Source organism: Rhinopithecus roxellana, unplaced genomic scaffold, assembly GCF_007565055.1.
Source record: "Rhinopithecus roxellana isolate Shanxi Qingling unplaced genomic scaffold, ASM756505v1 contig2516, whole genome shotgun sequence".
NCBI classification, from domain to species: Eukaryota; Metazoa; Chordata; class Mammalia; order Primates; family Cercopithecidae; genus Rhinopithecus; species Rhinopithecus roxellana.
The window spans coordinates 25,369-51,947 of NW_022142106.1; the positions used below are offsets into that span (position 1 = coordinate 25,369).

The 26,579-nt window shown below is 53.7% G+C and overlaps 1 protein-coding gene across 1 annotated transcript; it reads right to left on the reverse strand.

Annotated features, from left to right (window-relative positions):
• Nucleotides 1-2,679: 2,679 nt before the first annotated feature.
• Nucleotides 2,680-22,723, reverse strand: LOC115892043 (SH3 domain and tetratricopeptide repeat-containing protein 1-like). The gene is given in 14 exon segments (XM_030926388.1): nucleotides 2,680-2,916; nucleotides 2,919-2,988; nucleotides 2,990-3,058; nucleotides 5,854-6,052; nucleotides 7,111-7,265; nucleotides 7,986-8,062; nucleotides 8,065-8,107; nucleotides 10,630-10,777; nucleotides 11,977-12,029; nucleotides 12,031-12,158; nucleotides 15,648-16,442; nucleotides 16,445-17,308; nucleotides 19,045-19,086; nucleotides 21,899-22,723. Coding segments are annotated over 14 exon segments (3,003 nt in total). The 5' UTR covers nucleotides 22,047-22,723; the 3' UTR covers nucleotides 2,680-2,704.
• Nucleotides 22,724-26,579: the final 3,856 nt, after the last annotated feature.

Genomic DNA, 26,579 nt, shown 5'->3' on the forward strand with positions numbered 1-26,579 from the left:
GAGAAGTTCGAGACCAGCCTGGTCCAACATGGCAAAACCCTGTCTCCACTAAAATACAAAAAATTAACTTGGCGTGGTGGCAGGTGCCTGTAATCCCAGCTACTAGGAAGGCTGAGGCAGGAGAATCGCTTGAACCCAGGAGATGGAGGTTGTAGTGAGCCAAGATCACGCCACTGCATTCCAGTTCGGCCAACAGAGCGAGACTCCATCTCAAAAAAAAAGAAAGAAAAAAGAATGGCTGCTCCATAGGCAGAGTGGCCCCAAAGGCTGCTGGTTGCCCATTTTCATGGTTATTTCTTGATCATACGCTAAACAAGGGTTGGACTATTCATGAGTGTTCCAGGAAAGGGGTGGGCAATTCCCAGAACTGAGAGTTTCTGCCCTCCCTTCTGAGACCATGTAGGGAACCTCCAGATGTTGCCATGGCATCTGTAAACTGTCTTGGCGCTGGTGGGAGTGTCTTGTAGCAGCTAATGCATTATAATTAGCACATAATGAGCCGTGAGGACAATCACAGGTCACTCTCGTGGGCCATCTTGGGTTTGGTGGGCTTTGCCCAGCTTCTTTACTGCAACCTGCTTTATCAGCAAGGTCTTTATGAGCTGTATCTTGTGCCGACCTCCTATCTCATCCTGTGACTAAGAATGCCTAGCCTCCTGGGAATGCGGCCCAGCAGGTCTCAGCCTCCCTTTACCCAGCCCCCATTCAAGATGGAGTCGCTCTGGCTCACGTGCCTCTGACAAGTTGGCCTGGGTTGAGTGTTCCCTAGTGTGTGGTTGTTGGAGCTGTTCCTAGGAGTAAGAGGTATTGTCAGTAGGAAACAGGCCTCTGTTAGCCCTGGGGCTGACACTCTGCCCCAGTATGTCGGCATCATTTTAGTGGTGACAAAACTGGGGCTCAGAGACATCAACTCCCTCACCACGAACACCCAGACTGTGCGTGGTGGGCTGGGGTTTGAATGTGGGGATTGAAGACTCATCATCTCCTCTGGTCCCCCAGTCTCTGCTGCCCAAGAGGAACAGGATCCCAGGATCCAGTCCCCTCATGGCACCAGCCAGGGTGGGTGGAGATGGGGAGGCACAGTTCCAAAGCCCCCCGGACTCTGAGGCAGGTCGGGGGCCGAGAGCAACCCGGACCTGCGGACCCCACCCCGAGAAGAGTGGCTGCATGCCCGGCCCAGCGGGCAGGAGATCTGTGTCCTCAGTAAACGTGACGGCGCTTCCCGCTCCTCCAGCCAGGCCGTGCTGTCTTCACGTTTCCAATCATGCGGCCTCCTCTCCAATTCCCAAGCCCAACCCACAGAGACAGCGATCTGGGGTCCACGTGAGGTTTGTCAGCAGCTCTGACCCGCTGCTTCCCGCCAGCCCCGCGGCCGGTTCTGGAAAGCTCTCTGCTGCCCCCTGGTGGGGAAGGTCGGGGCGGGGCTCTGGCTGCAAGCATGGGGTCCCAGAACCTCCTGGCTCTGTCACCTCTGCTGGGTGGAAAACCAACCCAGGACTGAAGCAGCAGATGGGTGCCTGATCCCTTATTATCAGAGCTCCACCCACTGGCAAGTCTCTCTCTGGGCCTCAGTTTCCCCTTCCATTAAACGAGGGGCTTGGGGGATACCAAGGAGGGGTAACAGCTTAGTGAGGATGGCAGGTTTCTTCTGGGGAGATGAACACGTTTTGAAACTACATGGCGTGAGTGGTTGCACAGGACTGTGAATGCACAAATGCCACCACATTATTCGCGTTGAAATAGTTAATTGCATGCGATGTGAATGTCACCTCGTTTAGTGTTTAAAAGAGGGGACTGGGAGAGTGCAGTGTACGTGAGAATCACATGGGACACCCACAGTCTCTGAACCTGTTTCCTTGCCGTAAACTGGCAAAGGGACCGTGTGAGCTGTGTTCCCTGGGGCCAAGAGATTCCAAGAAGGAAAACCTGGGATTCCAGGGACTGGGATGAGGGCTGGGGGCCGGAAGGGGAGGGGGCCTGTGGGGACGGCATGGGGGGGCAGCCCAGATAAGGCTTTCAATACTGGGTAGCAGCGTCTACACAGGCGGAGATCCCTGCATCTCACTTCCCGCAGGGCTGACCGGTGGCCAGAGGTGGGACTGGCCAGGCTCGGCCCAGCCAAGTCTGGGAGCAGAGGACACTGAGTGAGGGATCCCCGGGGCCACCCTCACTGGCCTGTGGCTCTCCTGACACCACAAGAGAGGTCCAGGAGCTGACCTTGGGTCCTAATGGGGGACACCTTCCTGGCAGCAAGCTGGCAGGGTGGTGTGGTGGTCAGTGTACTGGGCTCTGTGTCTCCGCCCCTACCTGCTGTGTGACGGTGGGCGAGACACCTAACCTCTCTGTGCCTGTTTCTTCAATGGCGAACAGGGGCACTAGCAGCCCCCACATGCGGGCACAGTGGCCTGAAGGATAAAGGCAAGGGCGGCACGAGACCTACAGCAAAAGCTCTGAGCAGGGAGAGCAGGGAGCTGCCCAGGGAGTTCTACCACCATCTCCCCTCTGGCCGCCAAGGAAACCGAGGCTCATGGTGACCTGGCCCAGGTCTGTTGGACTCAGGGTCCTTCTCATCCCCAAGATCAGAGGGCTGCCACCAGGGAAGGAGCTGGCCCCTAGACACCGCCCAGGAAGCACACAGGGAAGGATGCCCTGGGGACTTCAGTATGTTATTGCAAAAAAAATTATTGCTATTTGAACCCTGCTTTCATGCCTCCATTTCCCAGAAAATGAGCCACGGGAGACACCAGGAGAGGCAGGAGACCATCCTCCTTGCACAAAACCCACTCCCTCGGATGCTGTCCTCAGCGAGGGTGGCTGGGGCCAACCAGGGGGCCCACCCGCAGAGTGGCAGAGGAGGCAGGTTGACCCTGCAGACATTGAGCTCTGTGGCGAAGGTCCTGGCCTTCTGGTAGAAGAGAGCGACTTCTCGTGGTCCAGGAGGAAGTTGTGGGAGATGGTGGCCAGCCGCGTGTAGGTCTTCAGCTGTGCCCTTCTTGTTGCCCAGGTCCACGGCGGCTGCCAGTGCCAGCTGGTAGTACCCGGCTGCATCAAACCGTTCCTGAAGGGGACAGGCCATGCTCAGCAAAAGGGGGACTCGGAGCCTGTCTTCCCAGAGGCTGTTCCTGTCTCCAGGTCATTCCACATGTCCAGCCAATGCTGGCTCACCCCATGAGCCCCGAAGCCTGTGACACTGCTGTGGTCTCAGCTGCAGGAGTTGGGGACAACCCTGAAACCCCTGGAAGCCTTCCTGACTATCCCTATGCTCCACTCACCCCAAGCCTCTTGCCCCAGTCCCACCCTCTCTGCAGGCAGTGGCTGCTTTCCCCATGGGCTGAGGTCAGGGCAGATCCTGCCTGCTCTGAGAGTTCCATGCAGGACCCGTGGCTCCAAGCCACAGCAGGGGCACAGCGTTGAGTGACCCAGGCTCCCCTCTGGCCCCTGTCCATGCTGACCATTTCCAGGCCCTCCACGGGCCAGGCCAGGTACAAAACCATCTCACAGGTGTCCTCCCTGGCAATGTTCCCTGAAATATTGACGGAGTGTGACTCCCCAGACATCCACTCCCATTTTCAATGCATCTTTGGCTCAAACTCACCATCCCTGGGTTGGGATGCTGCCTCCCAGACCTCCACCTTGACCCTCCCATCTCCCCCCCGGCTTCTCCCCAGGCGCCTCCTCCACATGGGGGACACCCAAGGGACCTCTCTAAGACCCAGGCCTGGCCTGTCCCTCTTTACCATCTCAAGATGGCTCCCAGGGCCAAGGACAAAGTCCAAGATGCAGCAGTCCATTCCCTCACTGTCCCACCCCACACATGGAGCAGGGGCATGAGAAGGCCCCGAGTCACCGCCGCTGCTCATCCAATGCCCCCCGGCCCCGTGAAACACTGGACTCTGTGCTGGGTGCATGGCTGAGCCTAACATCCTTGCTCCCAGTCTGAGGGACCTGGGACTGAACACTGGCCACATAGGTGGCCCGGGCCGTGGCAGAGGGAAGCCCAGGAGCCTGTGGGGGGCCCAGGAGGCCCCTGACTCAGCCGGGGGTGGGAGGCAAGGACATCCTGAAGGCGTGGCGGCATCCTAACTAAACAGGAAGGAGCCAGCCAAAGCATGTCTCTGCGTGTGCCTGCGCGTGTGCGTGGTTGTGTGCACGCGTGTGTGCGCTCATGTGTACCTGTGTATGTTTTTGTGTGTGCACCTGTGCCTGTGTGTGTGCCTGTTTGTGTGCCTGAGTGTGCATTTGTGTGTGCATTTTCATGTGCTTGTAGTGTGTGCAGCAGCTAGTGAGTGGCAGGCTGAGCCAGGACACACCTAATCCACCCTATTCCAGGGCTCACTCTCACGTGTAGACTAAAGGGGACAGCATTTTAGAGGCAATCGGCAAGGATGCCCATTTACCCCTGCCTCTCTGCCAGCCTTTCAGGCCCCATCCAGCCCAGCTTTCTCTCCCACTCCTCTGGGCCCTCGGTCCAGAGCCTCCTATACTAGGAGGAGGGTGTGGCCTTGGAAAGACAGCCGCCCTTGGGGAATTCCGAGGGGGCCTCCCTGTGGGAAGCTGGCCTGGGCTGACAGCATAGTCACGATGAGGCCCAGAGGGCTGTGCACGGGAAGGAGGTGAAGGAGGCCTCTGCCCCTCGACCCCAACCATGGACTTTGGCCTCTCAGGTACTACTTGGCCCTTTCCTTCCTCCTGGGCAGGCGGAGTGGGCGGCAGGCTTGACCAAGAGAGATAAAGGGCCACTTCTGGGAGGCCCGTCCCTTGGTCCCAGGCGAGCCCCTGAGCGGTGAGCAGCGTCCCTCTGGGCCTGACACCTGGCACCTCCCTGTCTGGCTGGGACTTGGGAGGCCACAGGGACCGCTTCTGACCACCAGGTGTCGCCAGCACTGGGCGGGGTCCTCCTGGGCAGCCCCAGGCCTGTGGTGAGGGATACGGGGCGGGGTCTTAGGGCTGCCCCAGCTCCTCATGTTGTTCTAAGGCCCCCAAGATCTCGGTCCCTGGACTGGAGCGCCCTGGCCCCTCAGCCCATAAGGAGCACTGACACGGTGCCAGTGCGATGCTGAGGAGGGGCAGGTGCCTGCTGGGCAGAGGGGTGGAGACACCCCAGGTCTGAGTCTGCCAGTCCCAGCTCTCCACCCCTGCAGGGCTGGGGGCAGAGGGAGCACAGCACCTCCCCTCGAGACAGACCCGACCCAGCAAGGTCTCAGCCTGGCTGGCTGGGGCCCCGCCCCACTGCACCTGCCGTGAGCTGGGGTTCCCCTGTCTGTGAAGCGGATGGTAAGACACTGGTCCCACCCCACCCTTCCTGGGTGATGTGAAGATTCAAGGTGTCTCGGGACTCCAGGAAGGAGTTGCTCAGTGCAGGCTGGCACCCTGGGCAGGCTTCCTAGAGGAGGCACTGGGATTTGGGTTGGATCTTGCAACGTGGATTCAATGTGAGGATGATGCCGTCCTCCAAAATGTCCTTCTCCCGACCCTGTTTTCTTTCTTAAATGCAACTTGACACTTGACTGTCAAGACTCGGTTTGGTGTCACCTCCTCCAGGAGGGGCCCCCTGACTACAATCCCCCTTCTTTACCCAGAGGTCACCATTGCCCCCTCATGTGTCAGCCTCCCAGGCTGAGACTGAGTTCTTGAGGGTGGGGCCTGGCCAGCTTGGGAGCTGGGTTGTATCTGCGAACCTTGCTCGTTCCTCCAGCCATGTGCAGAGCTCCAGGGAGGCCACTGGGCCATTCCTAAGGAAGGCTGGAACCCAGGCCCCTGGGGTCAGGGTGGAGATCCCACTCCAAGGGGGCCGGAAACACCCTGAGCCCTGCCCCTCCCCACCCACCTTCAGCCCTGCCCCATCCCACCCACCTTCAGGTCGTAGAAGAGGATGTCACCGAGCACCAGGTACACCTTCACGTAGTAGAGGGTCTCCTTGTCAAACTCCAGCGGCGAGTTGCAGAGCTACAGGGCCTTGAGGTAGAAGTGCTCCGCCAGCTTGCCATGGCCCAGCAAGTGGTGCAGGGCGGCCAGCCGGTGGTAGGCCACGTGCTCATTCAGCCGGTCCCCCTGGGGTGCAGGCCAAAGGGGCAGGTGTGAAGATGTGGCTCCCTGGGGCAGTCAGGGCACAGGCCCCTCAGGAGCAGGTATACAGACCCTGGGCAGCACCTGGCTTGCCTCCAGGCACCTGTGGTCACCTGGGCAGCTTTGGCCAGTCCCTTCTGGGTTCCCAGACCCACTTTCCCATCTGCAAAGCAGAACTAATAAGGCCTGTCCCTGTCTACTGTGAGGCTTTGGCAAAGTCGGGACTTGGATGGCCCAGCTCTGCCTACACATAGCCACCTGCCTTTGTTCACTGGTTTTAACCAGAGGAGCCCAAAACCCATGCAGTCCAGGTGCTCCCGGGAACCCCGGCTCCATGCAACCCACAGACGTGACATCCGACTCCTCCTGGGTGTGTCACGATCAGAGCCCCTTACCTTGGGGAGTCACCGCATGCCTGAGCTCCAGGTCCCCCCACAGATGCACAAACCCACCTAGGCTGTCTCTGATGTCCTCCCCTTTGCAGGGCGAGTGCCGTGGAGCCTGCATTCAATGCATTCCCACACAGCTGCACACCTACTGTGTACTGGGCCCCAGGGCACAAGGCGCTGGGGCATGCAGCCCGCCCAGGGTTCCCTGCCTCTGGAGGAGGACAGATGACCTGTCATAGCACCAGGGGATGCCCGGCCTTAAGGGGCAGGCTGCTGGAAGGGGAACTGGGATTTCATCAGCCAGAGAGCTGTGTGGTTGATGAGGGTGGGAAGGGCACAAGACAAAGGGAATGTGCCACTCAGCCTGGCACATACAGGGACCGAGATGCCTGGCATGTCTGGAAGGCAGAGGGCACACTGGGTGGCCCTTGTGGTCAGCAGCGGGAAGAGACAGAGGAAGCAGAGCTCAGCACTGCGTGAGAGACCTCGGGCTGTGCCGCACGGCCAGACGGGGAAGCCAGCTGGGCAGATCTGCCTGACTGCACAGGAGACCAGGAAAATCCAGCAGCTGTTTCAGCTCCTGCCCTACAGACCTGGAGGCTGGGCTCTGGCAAAGTGTGGATCCTGGCAGGATGGGGGCTCAGGGGACTTACCCAGAGTGATGCTGAGTGCTAGGGCCATGTGGGCAAATTCCAAGCCCTCCTGGGGCTCCTCCAGCATGGCCAGCAGTGCCACCGGCTTGTTGCACAGCTGCAGCTGCGGCTCCGCCTTACGGTTGCCCATAGTCACTGCCAGGGGCAGGACCCGGTCCTACCACACAGGCAGGTGGGGTCAGGCTTCCCGCAGCACCCACCTTACCCAGCGCCTTCCTCAGAGCTCAAACATGTGCTTGGAGCTTCCCACGCCCCAGTTACCCGTGCGCCTCCACAGAGCTCTGTGCTCTGGGATAACGCACGGTTCAGACACCCAAGTTGGAGGCTGAAGAGTCATCTGAGGCCCATCCAGCTACACCTGGCAGCCTCAGACCAGCCTCTCCCACCGGGGCACCGGGGGTCTGACTGGGGGGAGCCAGCACTCCTCTCTGCTCTAAAAACACCACATTTATCTGTGCCCAGAGCTGAGCCACACCGTGAGCTCAGAGGAAGGGAGAAGCCGTCCCCGTTTCGGGGTGCATGCAGATCTGGGCCCTGGCCCTGGGCCTCCCACTGACATGCTGTGTGTCCTTTGACATGTCCCTGTGCCTCTCTGAGCCTCAGTGTCCTCATCTGGAAGATGGGGACAGGACTTCCCGCTCATGGTTGCTTGAGATCATCAGGTGCAAAGGGTAGAGCCACTGTCATGTCCAGACACGAGCGTTTCTCCCAGGCAGGGGCACTGTCAATATCATTCCCGGTGAGACCACTGGGAAACTAAGCATGTGCATGGGTGGCCCTGCCTCCAGGTGGGAGGCCTCTGCCCTGCCACACCTGTGCCTCAGCCCTCCAGGTGCCCCCCCTGAGGCCCACCACATCAGCCCACAGGCCAGCTCACCTGGTAGAAGGACACGGCTTTCTCCCGCTCCCAGGCCCCATTGAAGAAGATGTCTCCAGCTGCCTCAAACAGCTCCACCCCAGGTTGGAGTCGCCTGTGTACAGGACCACATTCTGTGCCACCTGAAAGGAGGCAGAAGTTCCCTCAAGACCCACACCTGGCGAGGTGGCCACACCCACCTTCGCCAGCCTCCTTCCTCTCACACACTGCAGGTACACCTGAGCATTTTTCAGACCTGTGCATTAGGGCTGCCCCACCACTGGCATGAGGACAATGAACTGATGCACCTGAGTGCCAGGAGGTGACTGAGCAGCTGCAGCCCAGGAGCCCGACACCTGTGAATCCTACCACCAGGGCTAGCCCTAGCCCACCCCCCCCCGCACTCAAACAGTCTCCGTGGCCCCCAGATTGCTGGGAGCCCATCACCTGGTTCCTTTCTGCGTTGCCACATCCCTGCCGCAGCTCAGGGCCACACATCAACAGTGTTTGTGGGTGGGCCTGGTCCCCTCTTGGCCATGAGCTCTTGATCCTTCTCCTCAGCTCAAGGAGGTATACAGCAGGTGCTCAATAATGAAAGCTTCACCAGGCTCGTGGGCTTCACAATTTGTTCCAGATCACACTGTGTTTGGGAAAGCCTCTGAAAACAGCCACTATGATAGATTCATTTTGTAAGGAGATGTGCCACGTGTCGCTTGGAGCAAGTTCTCCTGTGTGTTAACTGAGTGGTCCCATTATTTGAGCATGTGCTGTATACCAGCAGGTGCTAGGCACTGTGAGGGGCCACACCTCTGCCCTCAGGGAGAAGATGCTGGCCACTGGGGGAGGATGTGAGGGAACCAGTTGGAGGGAGGGAAAAGGCACACAACAGGTGCTCAGCAGTGGCTTAGGAATGAGTAGATGGATGGATGAATGGATGAGCAGATGTATAGACACATGGATGGGTGGATGGGTGGGTGGGGCGTGGCTGGAATGATGTGTGTATGTCTGTATGTATGTATGGTGAGTAGATTATGGATGGGTGGAGGGTAGATGATGTGTGTACATATGGATGGATAGATGGTGGATAGATGAATGTATGGATAAACAAATGGACAGACAGATGAATGGAGGAATGGATTAATAGATTGGTGGGTGGATGGATGAATGGTGGATGGATGGATGAAAGGATGGATGATGGAAGGATGGATGGATGTTGGATGGATGTATGAATAGATGGGTGGATGTATGATGGATGGATGGAAGGATGAACAGGTGGATGGATGGATGGATGGATGGATAAAAGAATGAACAAGTGAATGGATGGATAGACGGGTGAATGGATGGATGATAAAAGGATGTATGAATGATGGATGGATGAATGGATGGATGCTGGAAGGATGGATGGATGAAAGGATAAACGGATAAATGATGGAAGGATGGAAGGATGAACAGGAGGTGAGTGGATGGATGATAGATGGATGGATATATGGATGAATGGATGAATGGATAAATGGATGGAAGGATGAATGATGGATGGAAGGAAGGAAGGATGACCAGGTGAATGGATGGATGATGGATGGATGGGTGATGGACGGATGGATAAATGGATGGATGGATGGATGATGCATGGATGGATAAGTGGAAGGATGGATGGATGGATGGATGGAAGGATGAACTGATGAATGGATGGATGATGGAAGGATGGATGGATGGATGAATGGATGATGGAAGGATGGATGGATGATGGATGGATGGAAGGATGAACAGGTGAATGGATAGATGATGGAAGAATGGTTGGATGATGAAGGATGGACAGATGAACAGGTGGATGGATGGTGGCTGAATGGATGGATGATAAAAGAATGGATGAATGATGAATGGACGAATGGATGGATGGATGGATGGATGAATGAAAAGATGAACAGGTGAATGGATGGATGATATGGACGGATGATGGATGAATGGAAGGATGGATGGAAGAATGAACAGTTGGATGGATGATGGAAGGACGGATGGAAGGATGGACGGTTGAATGGATGGATAAAAGGATGGATGATGGATGAATGGATGGATGGATTGGCAGGTGCATGGATGGATGGATGGAAGATAGTTGGATGGATAGAAGGATGAACAGCTGAATGGATGGATAATGGAAAGATGGATGGAAGGATGGATGGAAAAACAGGTGAATGGATGGATGAAGAGATGAACAGATGAAGGATGGATGGATGATGGATGGATAGAAGGATAAACAGTTGGATAGATGATGGAAAGATAGATGGAAGGATGGATGGATGGACGACAGGTGAAGGATGGACGGACAGGTGAATGGATGGATGATAGATGGAGGGATGGATGATGGATGGATGGATGGGTGGGTGGAAAGACGAACAGGTGAATGGATGGATGGATGGATGGAAGGACGAACAGGTAAACAGATAGATGATGGAAGGATGAATGGATGGGTGGATGGACAGGTGAATGGATGGATAGACGGGTGAATAGATGGATGATAAAAGAATGGATGAATGATGGATGGATGAATGGATGATGGATGGATGGATGGATGGATGAACAGGTAAATAGATGTTGGAAGGATGAATGGATGGATGGATGGACAGAGAGTGAACAGCACAGAGGCCCTCCTGCCTCCCTTGCCACTCACCTGGATGTACAGGTCCACCAGCTCGCTCTGCCGCAGGATGTAGTAGATCTTCCCTGCTTGCAGCCAGGCATGCGCCTCCTCTTTCTTCTGGAGGTGAATGAGAATCCCCAGACTTTGTTTGGTGTAGTCCAGAGTGGATCTATAGGTCCTGGAATCAGACACAGGTGTCAGAACAAGGGCTCTCATCCTCCTGGAACCAGTCTGCCTCCTCCCGTGGGCCTGGTGACAGATGAATCTGGAATGTGGTGACTGGGAACGGCCCTCTTGTGTGTGCAGTGTTCTGCCCTTCCCAGGCTGCTGGGAGGGCCAGGGTGAACACACACGGCATGGAAAAGATGAAGGACATCCTTCTGAGGGAATCGAGCATCATGCTGCCCTGTGGCAGGAGGAGTGTGCTAGTCCATCTCCCCTGCCTCCCAGACATGGCCTGTGTCTTCTCCAGACGCACCAGGAGCCGTTAGTGTTCAGAGGCTATCTAGGCCGATGGTTCTCAAGGTGTGCAGGCATCACAGTCACTCGGAGGCCTGTCTGTATAGCTTGCTGGCCCTGCCCCCAGAGCTTCCGGCTCCACAGGCCTGGGGCAGGCCCCAGAACTCCCACTTGCCACAAGCTCCTAGGTGATATAGGATGCTGCTCTGCTGGTCCAGGGACTACACTTTGAGAAGCATGGCTCTAGCACACTGGCCCATTTTCCTTCTGTGAACCTGAGGCCAAGACTGGAGCCAGTCTCCCGGGTCCCCATGGAATCTGGCTCCTTCCCTGCTCTCTCAGTAAGTCCGACACTCGAGGGGCTGTGACTGCAGCAATGTCACCAGGAGCCTGTGGGTGGGGTGGCCAGGGCCATGGTTACCCCACCAGGTCAGAATGCTCAGGGGAAGCCGAGTGGGCCACGTATGGGACGTGAGACCTTGAAACCCTGTGCCCCAGGGAAGCAGGTGACACAACTGGCTCTGTCTTCTGTAGGAGAGAAGCCACAGGTGGCTGCTGTGGTCACATTTAAGGGGACAGATGAAGGCCAGGAGTGAAGACTCGGGGCAGGCAGAGGTCAGATGACAAAAGCCACCATAGTAGGAAGAACAGCCCAGAGTGCACGTACTGCCTCTGCTGGGGTTGAGATGACCTTTGACCCAACAAGGGAGGCTCAAGCTGGGACTCACGAGCCAGCAGCAGCCCTGGGACGACCCCAGACCCACCAGCTCAAAGCATCTGATGCCAAGGAACCAAATGATCCAAAGGAAAGGGGCTGATGGGGCCCTGGGCCAGCTTCCCTGTGCCCCTTCCCTGCCCTGCCCCTCCCAACCCCCTTGCCCCCCTCCACACCCCCACCACTGCAAAGCCAGCCCTCACCGCTCAGTGCCCAGGGACAGGTAGAGCTGACTGATGGTCTCCAGGAGCTGCCCCCTCCAGCACCTTGTCGGTCACCTTGTGGGCCAGAGAGAGCTGGAACTCGTGGTAGAGGACACACTGGGCCTCGCTGGGCATGACGACGCTGTAGAAGTAGCACAGCCACTGGACGGCCCGCAGCTGGCCTGGGCAGAAGACAAAATGGAAGACGTCAGCCTCCCAGCATCGAAGCGAGGCTGGCTGGGCTCGGAGGCCCCTGCGCTGTGCTTGTCTCTTTCACACCTCTGTGAACCTGGGCCCCATAGGCGGGGAGCCTGAGCTCAGACAGGCCATGTACCTGTACAAGGGCAGACACCGAGCACACCGTGACATGGGCACAGCTTGGTGCAGATGCTCATGGTAGAGGCCGGCCTCCTTTACAACTCCCAGGGCTGAGGTCCTGGCCAGGCTCGGCCCCTGCACCAGGCCATCTATTTCTGCTTCACAAAGTCCCTCTGGCGAGGACCAGGGCCGCCTTCAGCCTGAGCTGATGAGGCCAGGGGCACAAGTAGCCCCTGTCGCAGATGGAACCCTGAGAGAGCAAAGCCAAGCGTCATGTCTGCCACACATGGCATCATGTTGGGGGAATGGGGTTCAAAGCCAGCCCCTGGTGTTCCCACACATGCTTCTCTCATGCAACCAGGCTCCAAAACCATAGGCTCACTGGCCTCTCCCAAAGCCACGGTGCTGGGAACAGTGGAAAGCTTCTGATTTTCTAGTGTCAGAAACATTCCGAAGATTAACACCGGAAACCAGGTACGCCGAATGGACATCTGTCACACACGCCCCCCAACGACAGCTGAATACACAGTCCTCTCGAGCGCCCATGGGACATTCCCAATGACAGACCATGTGCCAGGCCACAAAACGAGCCTCAGTGAATGGAGAAGGACTGAGACCAAAGCAGAGGTGTTCTTCAGCTGTACTGGCACGAAACTGGAAATCAAGAGTGAAGGAAAGTGGGAAATTCAAAAATATGTGGAAATTACACACTCCTAAACAACCAGTGAGTCAAAGAAGAGACCATCAGGGAAACTGAAAACTAATTTGAGAAGAATGCAAACAAATGCACAGCCCGGGCCAGCACGGTGGCTCACGCCTGTCATCCCAGCACTGTGGGAGGCCGAGGCGGGAGGATCGCTTGAGTCCAGGAGTTTGAGATCAGCCTGGGAAAAATGGTGAAACCTCGTCTCTATAAAAAAATACAAAAATTAGCCGGGTGTGGTGGTGCACATCTGTAATCCCAGCTACTCGGGAAGCTGAGGCATGAGAATGGCTTGAACCTGGGTAGAAGTTGCAGTGAGCCAAGATTGCACCACTGCACCCCAGCCTGGGCAATGGAGCAAAACCTAAAAAATAAAAATAAAAAAATAGCACAGCGTATCAAAAACTCCAAGATGCAGCTAAGGCAGTGCTGAAAGGGAAATTTATCACTGTAAATGTCTACATTCAAAGAAAGAAGAAAAATCTCAAATCAAAAACCTAACCTTCCACCTTGAGAAACTAGAAAATGAACTAAACCCAAAGTGAATAAAAGGAAGAAAATAATAAACGTGAGAGTGGAAATGGGAAGTAAAAATACAGAGAATGGAAAAACAAAAGAGATAGTCAACAGAACCAAAAGTGGGTTTTTTGAAAATAATAACAAAATTGACAAGTCTTTCACCAGACTGACCAAGAAAAGAAAGATGGGACACAAATGACTCAAATCAGAGACTGAGCACCATGGCTCACGCCTGTCATCCCAGCGCTTTGTGAGGCCGAGGTGGAAGGATCGCTGAGGCCAGCATTCAAGACCAGCCTGGGGGAACATGATGAGACCCCATCTCTAATAAAAACAATGACAAACCCAAGTTTCTAAAATCAGAAATGAAAGAGGAAACATTATTGCCGACCTGACAGAAATAAAAGGATTCCATGAAAACACTACGAACAATTGTACACCAACAAATCAGACCATCTAGACACAACAGCCAAACTCCTAGAAGGACACGAACTACCGAAAGTGACTCAAAAATGACTCCAAGTAAGCATGTGGGGTATCAACCCCACCCTCGGTCTCCTCGACCGTTCAGCGCAGGGTGGGGAGACAGGGACGCATGATCTCTATTCCCTGGCCTGCATTTCCAAGTCTGAATCCCCCAGCACCCTGGGGAGGGCCTCGTAGGAGGAGGTGCCACAGGCTATTGTGCCAGGAGCCACCGGAGCCTGCAGTGGGGGCTGGGGCGCTGGGCTCCTGGAGGGTCTCCTTCCAGTCAGAGAATGCCCCTGGGGAAGAAGCCTGGGTATGAACCCCTCACCCCTCCTTGGGCAGATGTGTGGGACCGGGGTCCCTTCACACGGTCCTTTCCAAAATCTCATCCCTCCTAGGGCCAGGAGTGGGTGCCAGGTCTGTGCTGGGAAATGGGCAGATTTGGCCACAGCCCCTGGGGCTCTGGTCCAGGTCACAGGAGGCACCTGAGTGGTCTCACTGTGCCATGACAAAGCGCTGCAAGACAGAGGGGACTCAACAGTATCCCTTGTCTCAGCCATTTCCCTGGACTCAACTTCCTCATCTATTCTCTGTGGCCTAGATTTCGGACAGCGCTGCCCACCTACTGTCCGTTTACTGCTCAGTGTGCAGTGACTGTAGGACAGCACTCCATGGCTCCCCAGTGCTCTTGGGGAAAAGGCCAAGCCACAGCCTGAGGCCCCAGGCCCTGCTTATCTCTCCAGAAGAGCTTCTCACTATCCAGCACCCAACCCACCCACTCCCAACTCTGCACCTCCCTGTATGAGACCTGCTCACTCACCCCCGCTCACACCCCACTCATCCCCGCTCACACTCCCGCTCACTCACCACCACTCACTCACCCCCGCTCACAACCCACTCATCCCCGTTCACTCACCCCCACTTGCTCACCCCTAGGCATTCACACAGGCTACACCACCAGCCCTTCCCCCACCACCAGCCCCTCATCCACACCTATTACTTGACTAAATCCTCTCAACCCTCTGGTCCCAGACTAAAGAGGCTTCCCTAACCCGGGGCCAAGTGCTGCCCCGCCATCACGCCACTCACCCTTTTGTGGCTTCTCTGGCCTGAAGCTCACGTTCCCACGCTCAGCACCTGCCTCCCAGGGACCCCACAAGCTTCATTTGTGGGTGGGGCCTGGCACACTGCACGAGCTGCTTTTGCATGAACTGCTCTGCGGCTTTAGGCAATCACCCGCCGCTCTGTCTTCTGTGAAGTGGGATGACAGGTGCGCAGGGCTGCTGAGATAGCAAGCAGATAACACAGGCACAAGAACTGGCGTTCAGGGCCTGGCTCATGGAGGGGCCCCAAGTCCCAGCTCAGCAGCGCCTGCCTTGATCCCAGGGTTATGGCCAGGGATTCCCAGCACGCAGGACTTTCCGTGCTCAAGGCAGGATGGTGCCTGAGCAAACTGGAAAGAGCTGGCTGCCCCAGTAGGGCAGAGGGCCTGGCTCTGCATGGGAACCGCCTGTCTCCAGGGCGCTTGCCAACATCTGCTGCTGGCCATGACTCAGCACTTTCGATGGTGGAAAAACCACCACTTGTTTCCGAATCACAAACCCCAGGTGCGCCCTGACCCGAGTGGCCCCAGAAGGCGCACAGGAGGAACTGGGGCACTCACTCTCCACGTGGTCCATCTCCACGGCCACCAGAAGGGCCCACTCACAGTAGCCCTTGCACTGCTGGGCCGGGCCCTGGCGGGTGCAGAGGTGACCCAGCTGCAGGAGCACGTGGGTGAAGTCCCAGCCACACTCCAAACAGGGAAGCCTCGAGAACAGAGGCGCGGCCTCCAGAAGGTAGTGCTGGGCCAGCCTGTTGGCACCCGCGTGCAGGCACAGGGTCCCGAAGTTGGCCAGCACCACTGCCTGGTTCCTCCGCTGGCCCAGGTCCCAAACCACCCATAGGGCGCGGTAGTAGCCCTCGGCTGCCTGCCTCGTCCGGCCTGTCCTCTTCAGAGCCACGGCCACCATGTTGGCAATCACACCTTCCTGGTCCTCGCTGGCCATCACTGCATCCTGGACAGACTGCAGGATGTTCAAGGCCACCAGGCTCTGCCCATGAAGCACGTGCAGCCAGGCCATGGCCACCAGGGTGTCCACGATGGCACAGACTCCAGCAACAGCACTGGCTTCCACCGCCTGCGTCATGAAGGTGACGGCCGGGCTGTGGTAGCCATGGTGGCTGTACGGCTGGGCCAGGCTGGCATGGAGAAGGCCACGCAGAGCCTGGCCTGTGCCCGGAGTTAGGGAGGCCAGCGCTCGCCTGAGGTAGTGGCAAGTCTGGGTGGGGAGGCTGTGGGGCTGGAGGGCGTTCTGGAGCACCAGGTTCACGCTCCTCAGCGAGCTGGCCAGTGAGTCCTGTGTCCTCAATGAGGCCACCTTGACACAGCTCAGCACCAGGTGGGGCAGGCACTTCGGCTGTAGATGTCAGCCAGGAGCAGGGAGCAGTCTGAGAGCCACGCAGCGTCTGGGGCTCCGGAGTCCCTGTGCAAAAGCAACAGCCGCTCTAGGAAGGACAGGGCCTCCTCGGGCTGCTTGAGGTGCACGTGGTGCCTGGCCAGCAGGAAGCAGGCCCGGGCCTCAGCCTGCAGGCTCTGGCCACCCACCGCCCACTGCAGCGCCAGCTGCAGGAGCTCCCCGTCCGCCTCGGTGCTGCAGATGTGGCCGGGCGTCCCCAGGAGCAGGGCCATGGCTTTGGGAACCACCTGTGTAAAGTTCTCCCGGTTCTGCTTCCAGTAAATGCTGGTCAGGTTGGCGTACACAGCCACCACCTGGAACAGGTCCCCGAAGCTGCTGTCCAGGGTCCCCAGTGTTTCCTCAAAGTACACCCGGGCCTGGGACAGCTTGAGCCTCCTGCAGCACAGCCGCCCTAGGAGGAAGCAGAGCCTGGCCAGGGCCATGAGGAGGCCAGCTTTCTTGGCCGCCCCTCGGGCCTGTGCCAGGCGCCCAGTCAGCTCCTCCTCGTCGCTAAAGCTGCAGAACATGCCGCTCAGCCATGGCAGCGCCACGTTGTACAGGCCACAGAAGCTGGCCTTGTATCCGGAGGTGTTCAGGAACAGCAGCCGTAAGCTCAGGGCCTCTGGATCCTCCCAGTCATCTTCAGCTTCCAAGCAGAAGGAGGGCTCCTCGGGGTCCTGCAAGCTCACGTTGCTGGATGCCGCACAGAGACCCCAGGACGCTGGCTCCTGGGGGCAGCCTGGGCAGGCCTTGCATTGTTCCAGAACATTCCTCAACTTCGGAAGGGTCTCCTGTGGCTCCAGGCCCAGGCAAGGTGGAGGTATTTCTGCAAGTCACAAAAATACCTAGACAAAGAGTCCAGCAGTGAGTCCTTGGTCCACTGGGGGCAGGGTCCCCGCATCCCCGCCCTCTGTGTCCCTGGTGCAGCTTGCATTAGCCCTGGAGAATTATGTGCAATGCAAACCCGGGGCCTGGAGCACGTAGGAACTCCGGCACTATGGGGACAGAGAGAACACGCAGGCCCGTGGCCCGACTCTCCTACGAAATCACCCTCCTGTCCTGCTTTGTCGCCCACCTGACAGCATGGTTTTAGGAAACTATGTCAGCTCAGTGATCCCTCAGAGATGCCTTTCCCTTTAGAAAGAATCAAAGCCTTCTAACTGGACCCATGTGTATGCAGCACTACAACTACAAATGTAACTTCTCTCAGCATATTGGGCCCCCGGTGGGGTACAGGAATCCATGAAATCCTCAACAGCCAATCAGAGCTATTGATCAGCTCAAAAGCTGCTATGCAAAATTGGTAAAGCCACCGACGGCACAGGACAGGGGTGTTGTACCCGGGTACCAAGCTCCGTGCAGGGAAACGGACCATCCCTGCAGGAAGGATGGGAAAGCTTCCAGGCCCCTGTGGCCACCTTCACCTTGGATGGTCTGAAAACCTGAAGCCCACAGTTCCTAAAGGGTTAACAAAGGCCAGACTGCTCAAGCAGTCCACTGGCACCTGCTGTCTTTGGTGGATTCCTAGCCAAAGCCCCCTCCCAGAGGTGAGCAAATGAGCGCATTTCCTGTTGGAAAACCTGGGATGAAAGGAGGCATTACAGGGAAGGAAAAAACTAGATTTAAACAGACTCTCTTTTTCAAGCTCACGTGTAAAAACTATTTTCAATACAAACTGTCTCCTTATTCATCTGTAAAGCCTTGGAATTAAAAAATAAATAAATATGATTTAGAGGCAAATGTCTGACTTGACTTCACTAGATTAGCTAAGAAATCTCCCCCACCCGGCAGAGGCACACAGCCCCTCCCAGCCACTACCCTGGCCTCTGGGGCAGCTGGAGAGCCACGTGCCTTTGCTCCAGGGACTTTGGCAGAGGGTGGAACCACCCCCTCCCCGAGGCTAAACCTACTACAGCCTTCCCTTCCCCACTGGCTTCCCAGGCCTCCTCTGGGACCTTGTGCCTGCATCCCAAATGTACTGGGATGGATCCCATTCCCAGAGAACTTCCAATGGCCCTAGGTGCGTCCACATCACCAGGCTGTTCACATGCGGACCCTGTGTGAGGGGAAGAGACAGAGCCCCAGAGCGGAGACGGGAGGGCCTCCCTGAATCAGCCCCTCAGGAAAGAGCAGACCCTTCAGGGACCTCAGTTGAGGCCCCTGCAACCTAAGGCTCTGAATTCTGCTACCCGCTGAGGGCAGTGTGGCCTCCCATCTCTGAGGCAGAGCACAGGGCGAACTGCAGCTTCTCCAGGTCATGAGAAAGGAACCCACAGCTCCATGTGGGCCCCAGCAGTGGAAAGGATGTCCCACCTCGGTCGGGGACCAGGCGGGGGCCAGCATGTTCATTGGAAGAAGTGTGGGACCCCACAGCCTCCAGTGTCATTGTAGACGAGAGGTTCAGGCCCACCTCAGTCAACGTCCCCCAAGCCCCCAGCCCGCACCACAGAGGGGTGACAGCCGCATCCAATGCCCACCGTACTCAGCTCTGTCACCTCCCCCGGCGTTACCCCAAGGCCCAGCCCATAACCAGAGGAAGCCTGAGCCACCTGCAAAACCCACCTTGTTCCTGCGGCTGCTCAGTCTCAGCTTCCTCTACTGAGTCTGGCAAGGGAGAAAAGAGAAGCAATCAACACCCCCAGCCAGCACCTCTGGTCCCATGTCAGGTTGAGTTGGGTGTCGGTGTTGCAGGGTGAGAGCACTGCAGGGTGCAGGGAGAGAAAGTCATATCATCCTCTTCCCTCCTGGATCATGGGAACAACATCACTGGGGTGTGTGCACTTTCCGCGATACTGGGAGTAACATCGTCTTCTGTGTCTTGGAATATTAAGGACAGTATCACGGGGGGAGCGTGTACATCTTCTGCAATATTGGAATAATATTATCCCCTCTCCCCCTGCATACTAGGAAAGATATGAGAGTGGGTGTTCACCTCCTGCGATATGGGGATTAATACCATCTTCTCCCCTTCCGGATATCAGGAAGAGTATCACATGGGGGTGCACAGTGTCTGCGATACTGGGAGTAATATCAACCTCTCAGCCTTGGAATATTAAGAAGAATATCATAGGGTGGATGTACACCCCCTGCCATATTGGGAGTAATATCAGCCTCTCCTCTCCATGGATATTAGGAACAATATCCCAGGCTGGATGTACGCCTCCTGCTCTATGGGGAGTCATATCCTTTCCAGGATCCTCATAACAATATCACAGGGCGGGTGAACACAGCCTGCGATACTGGAACTATTATCATCCTCTCCCCCTCCGGATACTAGGAACCATATCACAGAAGAGCTGTATCCTCCCTGCGATATTGGGAGTAATATCATATGCTTCTTCCATGAATATTAGGAGCAATATCACCGGGTGGCTGTCCGTTCATTGCTATGTTGGGAGTCACTTCATACTCTACCCCCTGGATATTAGGATCAGTGTCACAGCGTGAGTGTACACCTACTGCGATATTAAAACTAAGATCATGTCCTGTCCCTGGATATTAGGAACAACATCACAGGTAGGTGTACACCCGCTGAGGTATTAGCAGCAATAATATGATTAATTAGTAAACATCAATGATCGATTTTAATAATTATCAGGCCGGTCTCGAACTCTTGACCTCAGGTGATCTGCCTGCCTCAGCCTCCCAAAGTGCTGGAATTACAGGCGTGAGCCACCGTGTCCGGCCAACACTTCTTAACATCTCTTTTTGGACCTCAAATTTAGCATGCCCAAAACGCACTTTTGATTCCCCCTGCTATAACCCACTCCTCCCATAATCTTCCCCATCCCAATAACAGCATCTCTAGTCTTCCAGTTACTCAGTCCAAAATCCTTGACATCATCCTTAAAACTTCTTTTTCTCTCTCTCATCATCCAACCCATTTAAACTCTCCTTTCAAAATATATGCCAGACCTAACCACTTCTCACCTTCCTCATCATTTCCAACTAGGTCCAGCCCTCATCATGGCGCTCTGGGTTACTGCAAAAGCCTCCCAATCGCCAGGCACAGTGGCTCATGCCTGTAATCCCAAGCACTTTGGTAGGCCAAGGCAGGTGGATCATCAGACGTCAGGAGTTCAAGACCAGCCTGGCCAACGTGGTGAAACCCCTCTACTAAAAATACAAAAAATTAGCTGAGCATGGTGGTGGGTGCCTGTAATCCCAGCTATTCGGGAGGCTGAAGCAGGAGAATCACTTGAACTCAGAAGACAGAGGTTAGAGTGAGCTGAGATCGTGCCATTGCACTGCAGCCTGGGTGACAAGAGCGAAACTCCATCTCAGAAGGTTAAAAAAACCAAAAAAAGCCTCCCAAACCACCTCTCTCCTTCCACCTTTCACCCTGCCCTGCATTCTACCTTCCACTCTCAAACATTTCAGAAAAAAAAAAAAATTATATCTACAGAGAGAGAAAAAGAAAGTACAAATGGGGTGAAATGTTTGGGGAACCTGAGGGAAGACCATACGGGAATTCTCTGTACTATTTTTGCAACTTTTCCGTAAGTCTGGATTATTTTGAATTCAAGAGTTAAACAAAGGAGAAAAAAAAAAAAAAAACTATCTCCCTTTGTGACTCCATCCTGTCTTTCCCCTGGCAACTTAAGGACGCTCTCAACTAAGCACATCTATTTTTTCATGAACCCTAAAAGAACCCTTGCCTAGTTTTGACTTTCTGTGCTTGGCAGAAGTGTGTGTGTGTGTGTGTATGTATTTCATATATACGTGTGTGTGTATATATATGTGTGTGTGTGTTGTGTGTATATAGAGGGAGAAATATATATGTGTGTATATATATAAATATATGTTGTATATTTACAATGGTAATATATATGTGTGTGTGTGTGTACATATATTACATACCCCATAGCCTGTCCTTAACCAGTTCTAAACTTAGTGGGGAAAATACATACCTAAGCAGAGAATTTCAAAATAATATGATGAATATTTTGATACAGGAATGTGTTACCATGGAACACGCTGCTAAGACACAAAACCTCCTAGATAGGACAATGAATGAATGAAGTTTTGCACCTATAGTGCACCCCCTCTGATATCCCCACAAACGTTTATAGTTATATGCATTTGCTTCCCCCAGGACCCCTGTTTCATAAGGGTTAGTCCTAGAGCCTTAGCAAGTTCCTACTACAGCTGGCACACATGCCATTCAAGAAACAGTGGCTGAGTGAATGACGAGTTAAGAACCGTTTGTCAGCCAATGCTCAGTAATACAACATGCACTGGTATGCAAATTATATTTTTGTTGAAAGCAAGGGCAGGATCACAAATTATCCTTGCAGAGAAAGCAAACCTCAAAAGCTTCTTTACCCTACTAAAGCGCATTATAAGAAGCTCCCCTTATATAACAGAAAACCTCCTCATTCATTATCAATGGCATGTAAACCTAGTAAGCCTTCACCTCTGATGACATCTCTTCCATCCCCAGGGCTAGATAAAGGAGGTTCCCGAAACCCTGGTAGTTGTGAAGGTGGCTCCCAGCTCTGACAGTCTTGAACCCTGCGGGCGCGGAGGTCACACAGCAGAAGAACAACCGAGGGAAGCATCATCAGGCTTCGAATATGTTTGAACCAGAGACGGCAAATAGGCTTCAACCAACTGAAGACACCAGAGATTCACGGTGGCCACCTGAGGGGTTGTGCTCTTAAAAAACAAAACTTTAAATTAAAATTAAAAAATTAAAAAAGGAAGGGGTCAAGAATCCATCAGGTCTGACTGAGACGTGTATCAGTGACTAACACCCCATATGGCAAAAGTACTCCAGTGCGCTTTGGGTACTCACAGCTTCAGCAGTATTCAAAGGCGTGTGCTTCCCTAAGACTAAGCCACGGGAATAGCCCCAGCAACACTGCCAGGAGAAACGTCTAACATGGATTTGGCTAGAAATACAGTTGTCTTTAACAAATTAACACTGAATAAATCCTGACTTATTAGAGCCTGCGAGAATGACATTCTCAATGATAACGGTTATCACTACAATCTCCAAACATCTGCGATCCTGCAAGGAGGAACTGTGACAGTGCAGGCCACGTGTCTAGAATGCTTCCCAGACTGCCTGTTACAGAAGAAAAGAAATGAAACCCCCCTAAGAATGTCTTCACTCACATTTAGCCAGTTGTTCCTTTGTGTGCATCTCTGTCCTAAAATGGCCATTCTTCCCCACAGCCTGAAGTCATATGCTCAAATAAACGAGACTCACATGAAGCCAGAAAGGTGCAGATGCGAGGAAACCAACACAATTGAAATGGGCTGGAGAGTGTGGCCAGGAGGATGGTACTTCCCAGGAAGCAATTACTTCATCTCTGCCCATGAAGCAGGTAGTTGTCACTGTGCCCCAGGCCCACACCAGCCACTCAAAGTAGGTTCTAACCAAACTACCTCCAACAATCAACATAAATACACCACACGATTGGCTTCTGAAAGGACACCTTACAACCCACAAGAAACTGTAAGCACAACTTTGAAAAAGTGTGCAACTAAACACCTTGGAAAGGGATAAACACTGCCACATTTTGACTCAAATACTGTTAGGTGGTAGCACCGCAATAATTCACTGAAACAAAAGAATGAATGAGGAATATGTTTATACAGGAATCAGAGGAAGCACGACTAATCATTTAAAGAAATAGGTCAAGAAACTGTTAGGTTCAAATGCTACCTTGAGACACTGTCAGGGCCTTACGCAAATTCACTTCTCTTGGTCCTGTTTTGGACGAGGGAATCTGTTGCTTCCCATAGCCTTCCTTCTGTGATTCCAGCCCAGATTTTAGGACTGCTCTCCCACTTGGTATATGAAAGCACTTTCTACGTATAATAGCAAGAGTACATTTCTGTGTTGAATGCGGTTTGGGACCTACTCTATGAGGAAGAATATCATCATGGAACTTTAAGCATGATGATAAGGCACACTCTAGATAAGGATAACACATAAAATGTGGACCATACACCTGTGCGTGCCTGGCAGGGAGATGGAGAAGTCTCATTTAATGAAGCCGGGGTGCCTGTTACACCTGAACATTCTCAGTCCACGTCAAGTTCACAACGTCCTTCTGACATCAAACCACATGTATCCCATACTTTTCCATACTTTCTACCCAAGATTAAAATATGCAGAGCACCGTGATAAAGCCTCCATCCCCAGCATGTTGGCTCTTATTCTGTAGAATTCCATACTTGAGGTGCAAAATGATCACTTTGTGAGAGAGCTGCACAGGAGGGAAAAGGTAGGGAAGGTAGGGAAGAGAGCAATGTCAGGCCTCTGAGCCCAATCCAAGCCACCGCATCCCCTGTGACTTGCAGGTATACACCCAGATGGCCTGAAGTAACTGAAGAATCACAAAAGAAGTGCAAATGCCCTGTCCCGCCTTAACTGATCATATTCTACTACAAAAGAAGTGAAAATGGCTGGTCCTTGCCTTAAGGGATGATATTCTCTTGTGAAATTCCTTTTCCTGGCTCATCCTGGCTCACAAAGCTCCCCCACTGAGCACTTTGTGACTCCCACTCCTGCCCACCAGAGAACAACCCCCCTTTGACTGTAATTTTCCTTTACCTACCCAAATCCTGTAAAACAGCCCCACCTTTATCTCCCTTCGCTGACTCTCTTTTCGGACTCAGCCCGCCTGCACCCAGGTGATTAAAAAGCTTTATTGCTCACACAAAGCCTGTTTGGCGATCTCTTCACACAGACGCGCATGACAGGCAGGTGCAGAGCCAGGGAAGGACCTGTAATGAGAACAGAAAGGAATGCATCTCCCTGTACGCACACTCGGATTTTATGACAATGTGGGCAGGGGGCTGAACTGCATGCCTGAGAACATTCCTCCAAGTTCTTTTGCTGATTTTCTAAATATTGGTGTAAAATCTTAACTCAGACAATTTTTTTTTTTAAATCGCTTCAATCCACATCTTTGTCTGGTGCTCAGCATCATGTCTACATGATCATCTAGAAAACCAACTTTGGTTATAAGGCTCACATCTTCCTATAAAGTCCCAGGGATTTTACAAGGGAATGAACCTCTCATTCGCATCAAGAACACACACAACTACCATTAAAGAAATGCTTAATTTGCTTACATAATTTTTTAAACACCCAGATTTGAAATACAATAGAGAAGACAACTTTTTCATAGCTCTGCTTTCCAACTGCGAACTGCGGGTGGAGAAAATAACCTACCATGATTTCTAACCAGTCAACAACCTGTCTTCCCTGGCTGCAGTAGGAGCAATCTTTCTGAGCTCAGAATGAAAAAGATCCCAGCTGTTTAGGGGACAGATAATCATCAGTTCTCAGCGGGCTTCCCGGGTCCCAAATCCCCATGTGATACGTGAGAGTAAAAAGCTGTCAATGACCAAGCATCTGAACGCTTATCCCACCTCGCCATCTGCTTCTCCTCCCATGCAAATTTAAAAAGAATAAGCCTGCTATTAGAGAACAGAGTTGGTGCTGCATCTGTCTTCCTAAAATTATGGATAATTACAAGCCCATAATGGCTTCCAATCAGATTTGAGTGGTCACTTAGACAGGAAGCTAAAGTGCCTCAGCCCTAAACTGAGAAGAAAACAGAAACTGGGCTGCTCTAGGTGTGATTTTTTCCCCCTTGTTCTAACATTGCTGTTCCCGAATCTTCTTCTACTGTCTTGTTTATAAAATGTATGAGAAACAGGGACATTTAAAGACATGATAGAAATGGCAACCTTTTGTAGGTACAAACTTTGTGAACTTTATTTTCAGCTGCTGGGTTTTTTCTCCACAAACTGTGAGCCTGGAGTACATTTTCTCCCTCATGGTTACACATTCTGAGTCAGGGAAGGTGGCTTTAGCAGTAAAGAGGGGAGTGCAGTGAGAAGTGACCGGACACTGAGAAGGGCAGACAGGGACTCTACCTGGGTGGCCTGCAACACTCCTGGGCCTCGGCCTTTACTTTTCTTTCTTTCTTTTTTTTTTTTGAGACGGAGTCTCGCTGTGTCGCCCGGGCTGGAGTGCAGTGGCGCGATCTCGGCTCACTGCAAGCTCCGCCTCCCGGGTTCCCGCCATTCTCCCGCCTCAGCCTCCGAGTAGCTGGGACTACAGGCGCCTCCACCTCGCCCGGCTAGGTTTTTGTATTTTTAGTAGAGACGGGGTTTCACCGTGTTAGCCAGGAGGGTCTCGATCTCCTGACCTCGTGATCCACCCGCCTTGGCCTCCCAAAGTGCTGGGATTACAGGCTTGAGCCACCGCGCCCGGCCTACTTTTCTTTTTTTTTTTTTTTTTTGAGATGGAGTCTCGCTCTGTCGCCCAGGCTGGAGTGCAGTGGCCGGATCTCAGCTCACTGCAAGCTCTGCCTCCCAGGTTCACGCCATTCTCCTGGCTCAGCCTCCCAAGAAGCTGGGACTACAGGCGCCCGCCACCTTCCCCAGCTAGTTTTTTGTATTTTTAGTAGAGACGGGGTTTCACCGTGTTAGCCAGGAGGGTCTCGATCTCCTGACCTCGTGATCCACCCCCCTCGGCCTCCCAAAGTGCTGGGATTACAGGCTTGAGCCACCGCACCCGGCCTGGCCTTTACTTTTCTATCTGTACAAGGGATCTAAAGGCCCGTGATTCTAGGCCACGACAGCTCTTCATACACACATACGCAAACATCACACGCCTATGTGAAAAGCGGTGACTCTTGGCTGATTTCCTGAAGAAGTTATCTTGTATCATTTCTACTCAAGTACTCCACCTCCTTCCAGACAAGTATCTGAGGATGATGGGCTATCCCACAGCAATGTGTGTAATCTCTCCTGCTTATGATCCCTGTTCACACAGCATTTTACAAAAGCATTTGATGTGAAGTGACAGAAGAAAGAAGAATCAGGTTCTTTCAGCCCATTCATTCATTCATTCATTCATTCAACAAATATTGACTAACTATCTATGTACCAGGCACTGGTGATATAACAGGGAACATATATTTTTGTAGGTAGAGACAGACAACCAAAAAGTATGTTAAAGAGTGATCAATGCTGTAGAGGAAAATACACCAGGAAACAGGAAAGAAGAATACCCCTAGCCACCCTACACTGGGGTGATGCTAGTGTTACAAAATGGAAACAGCAGC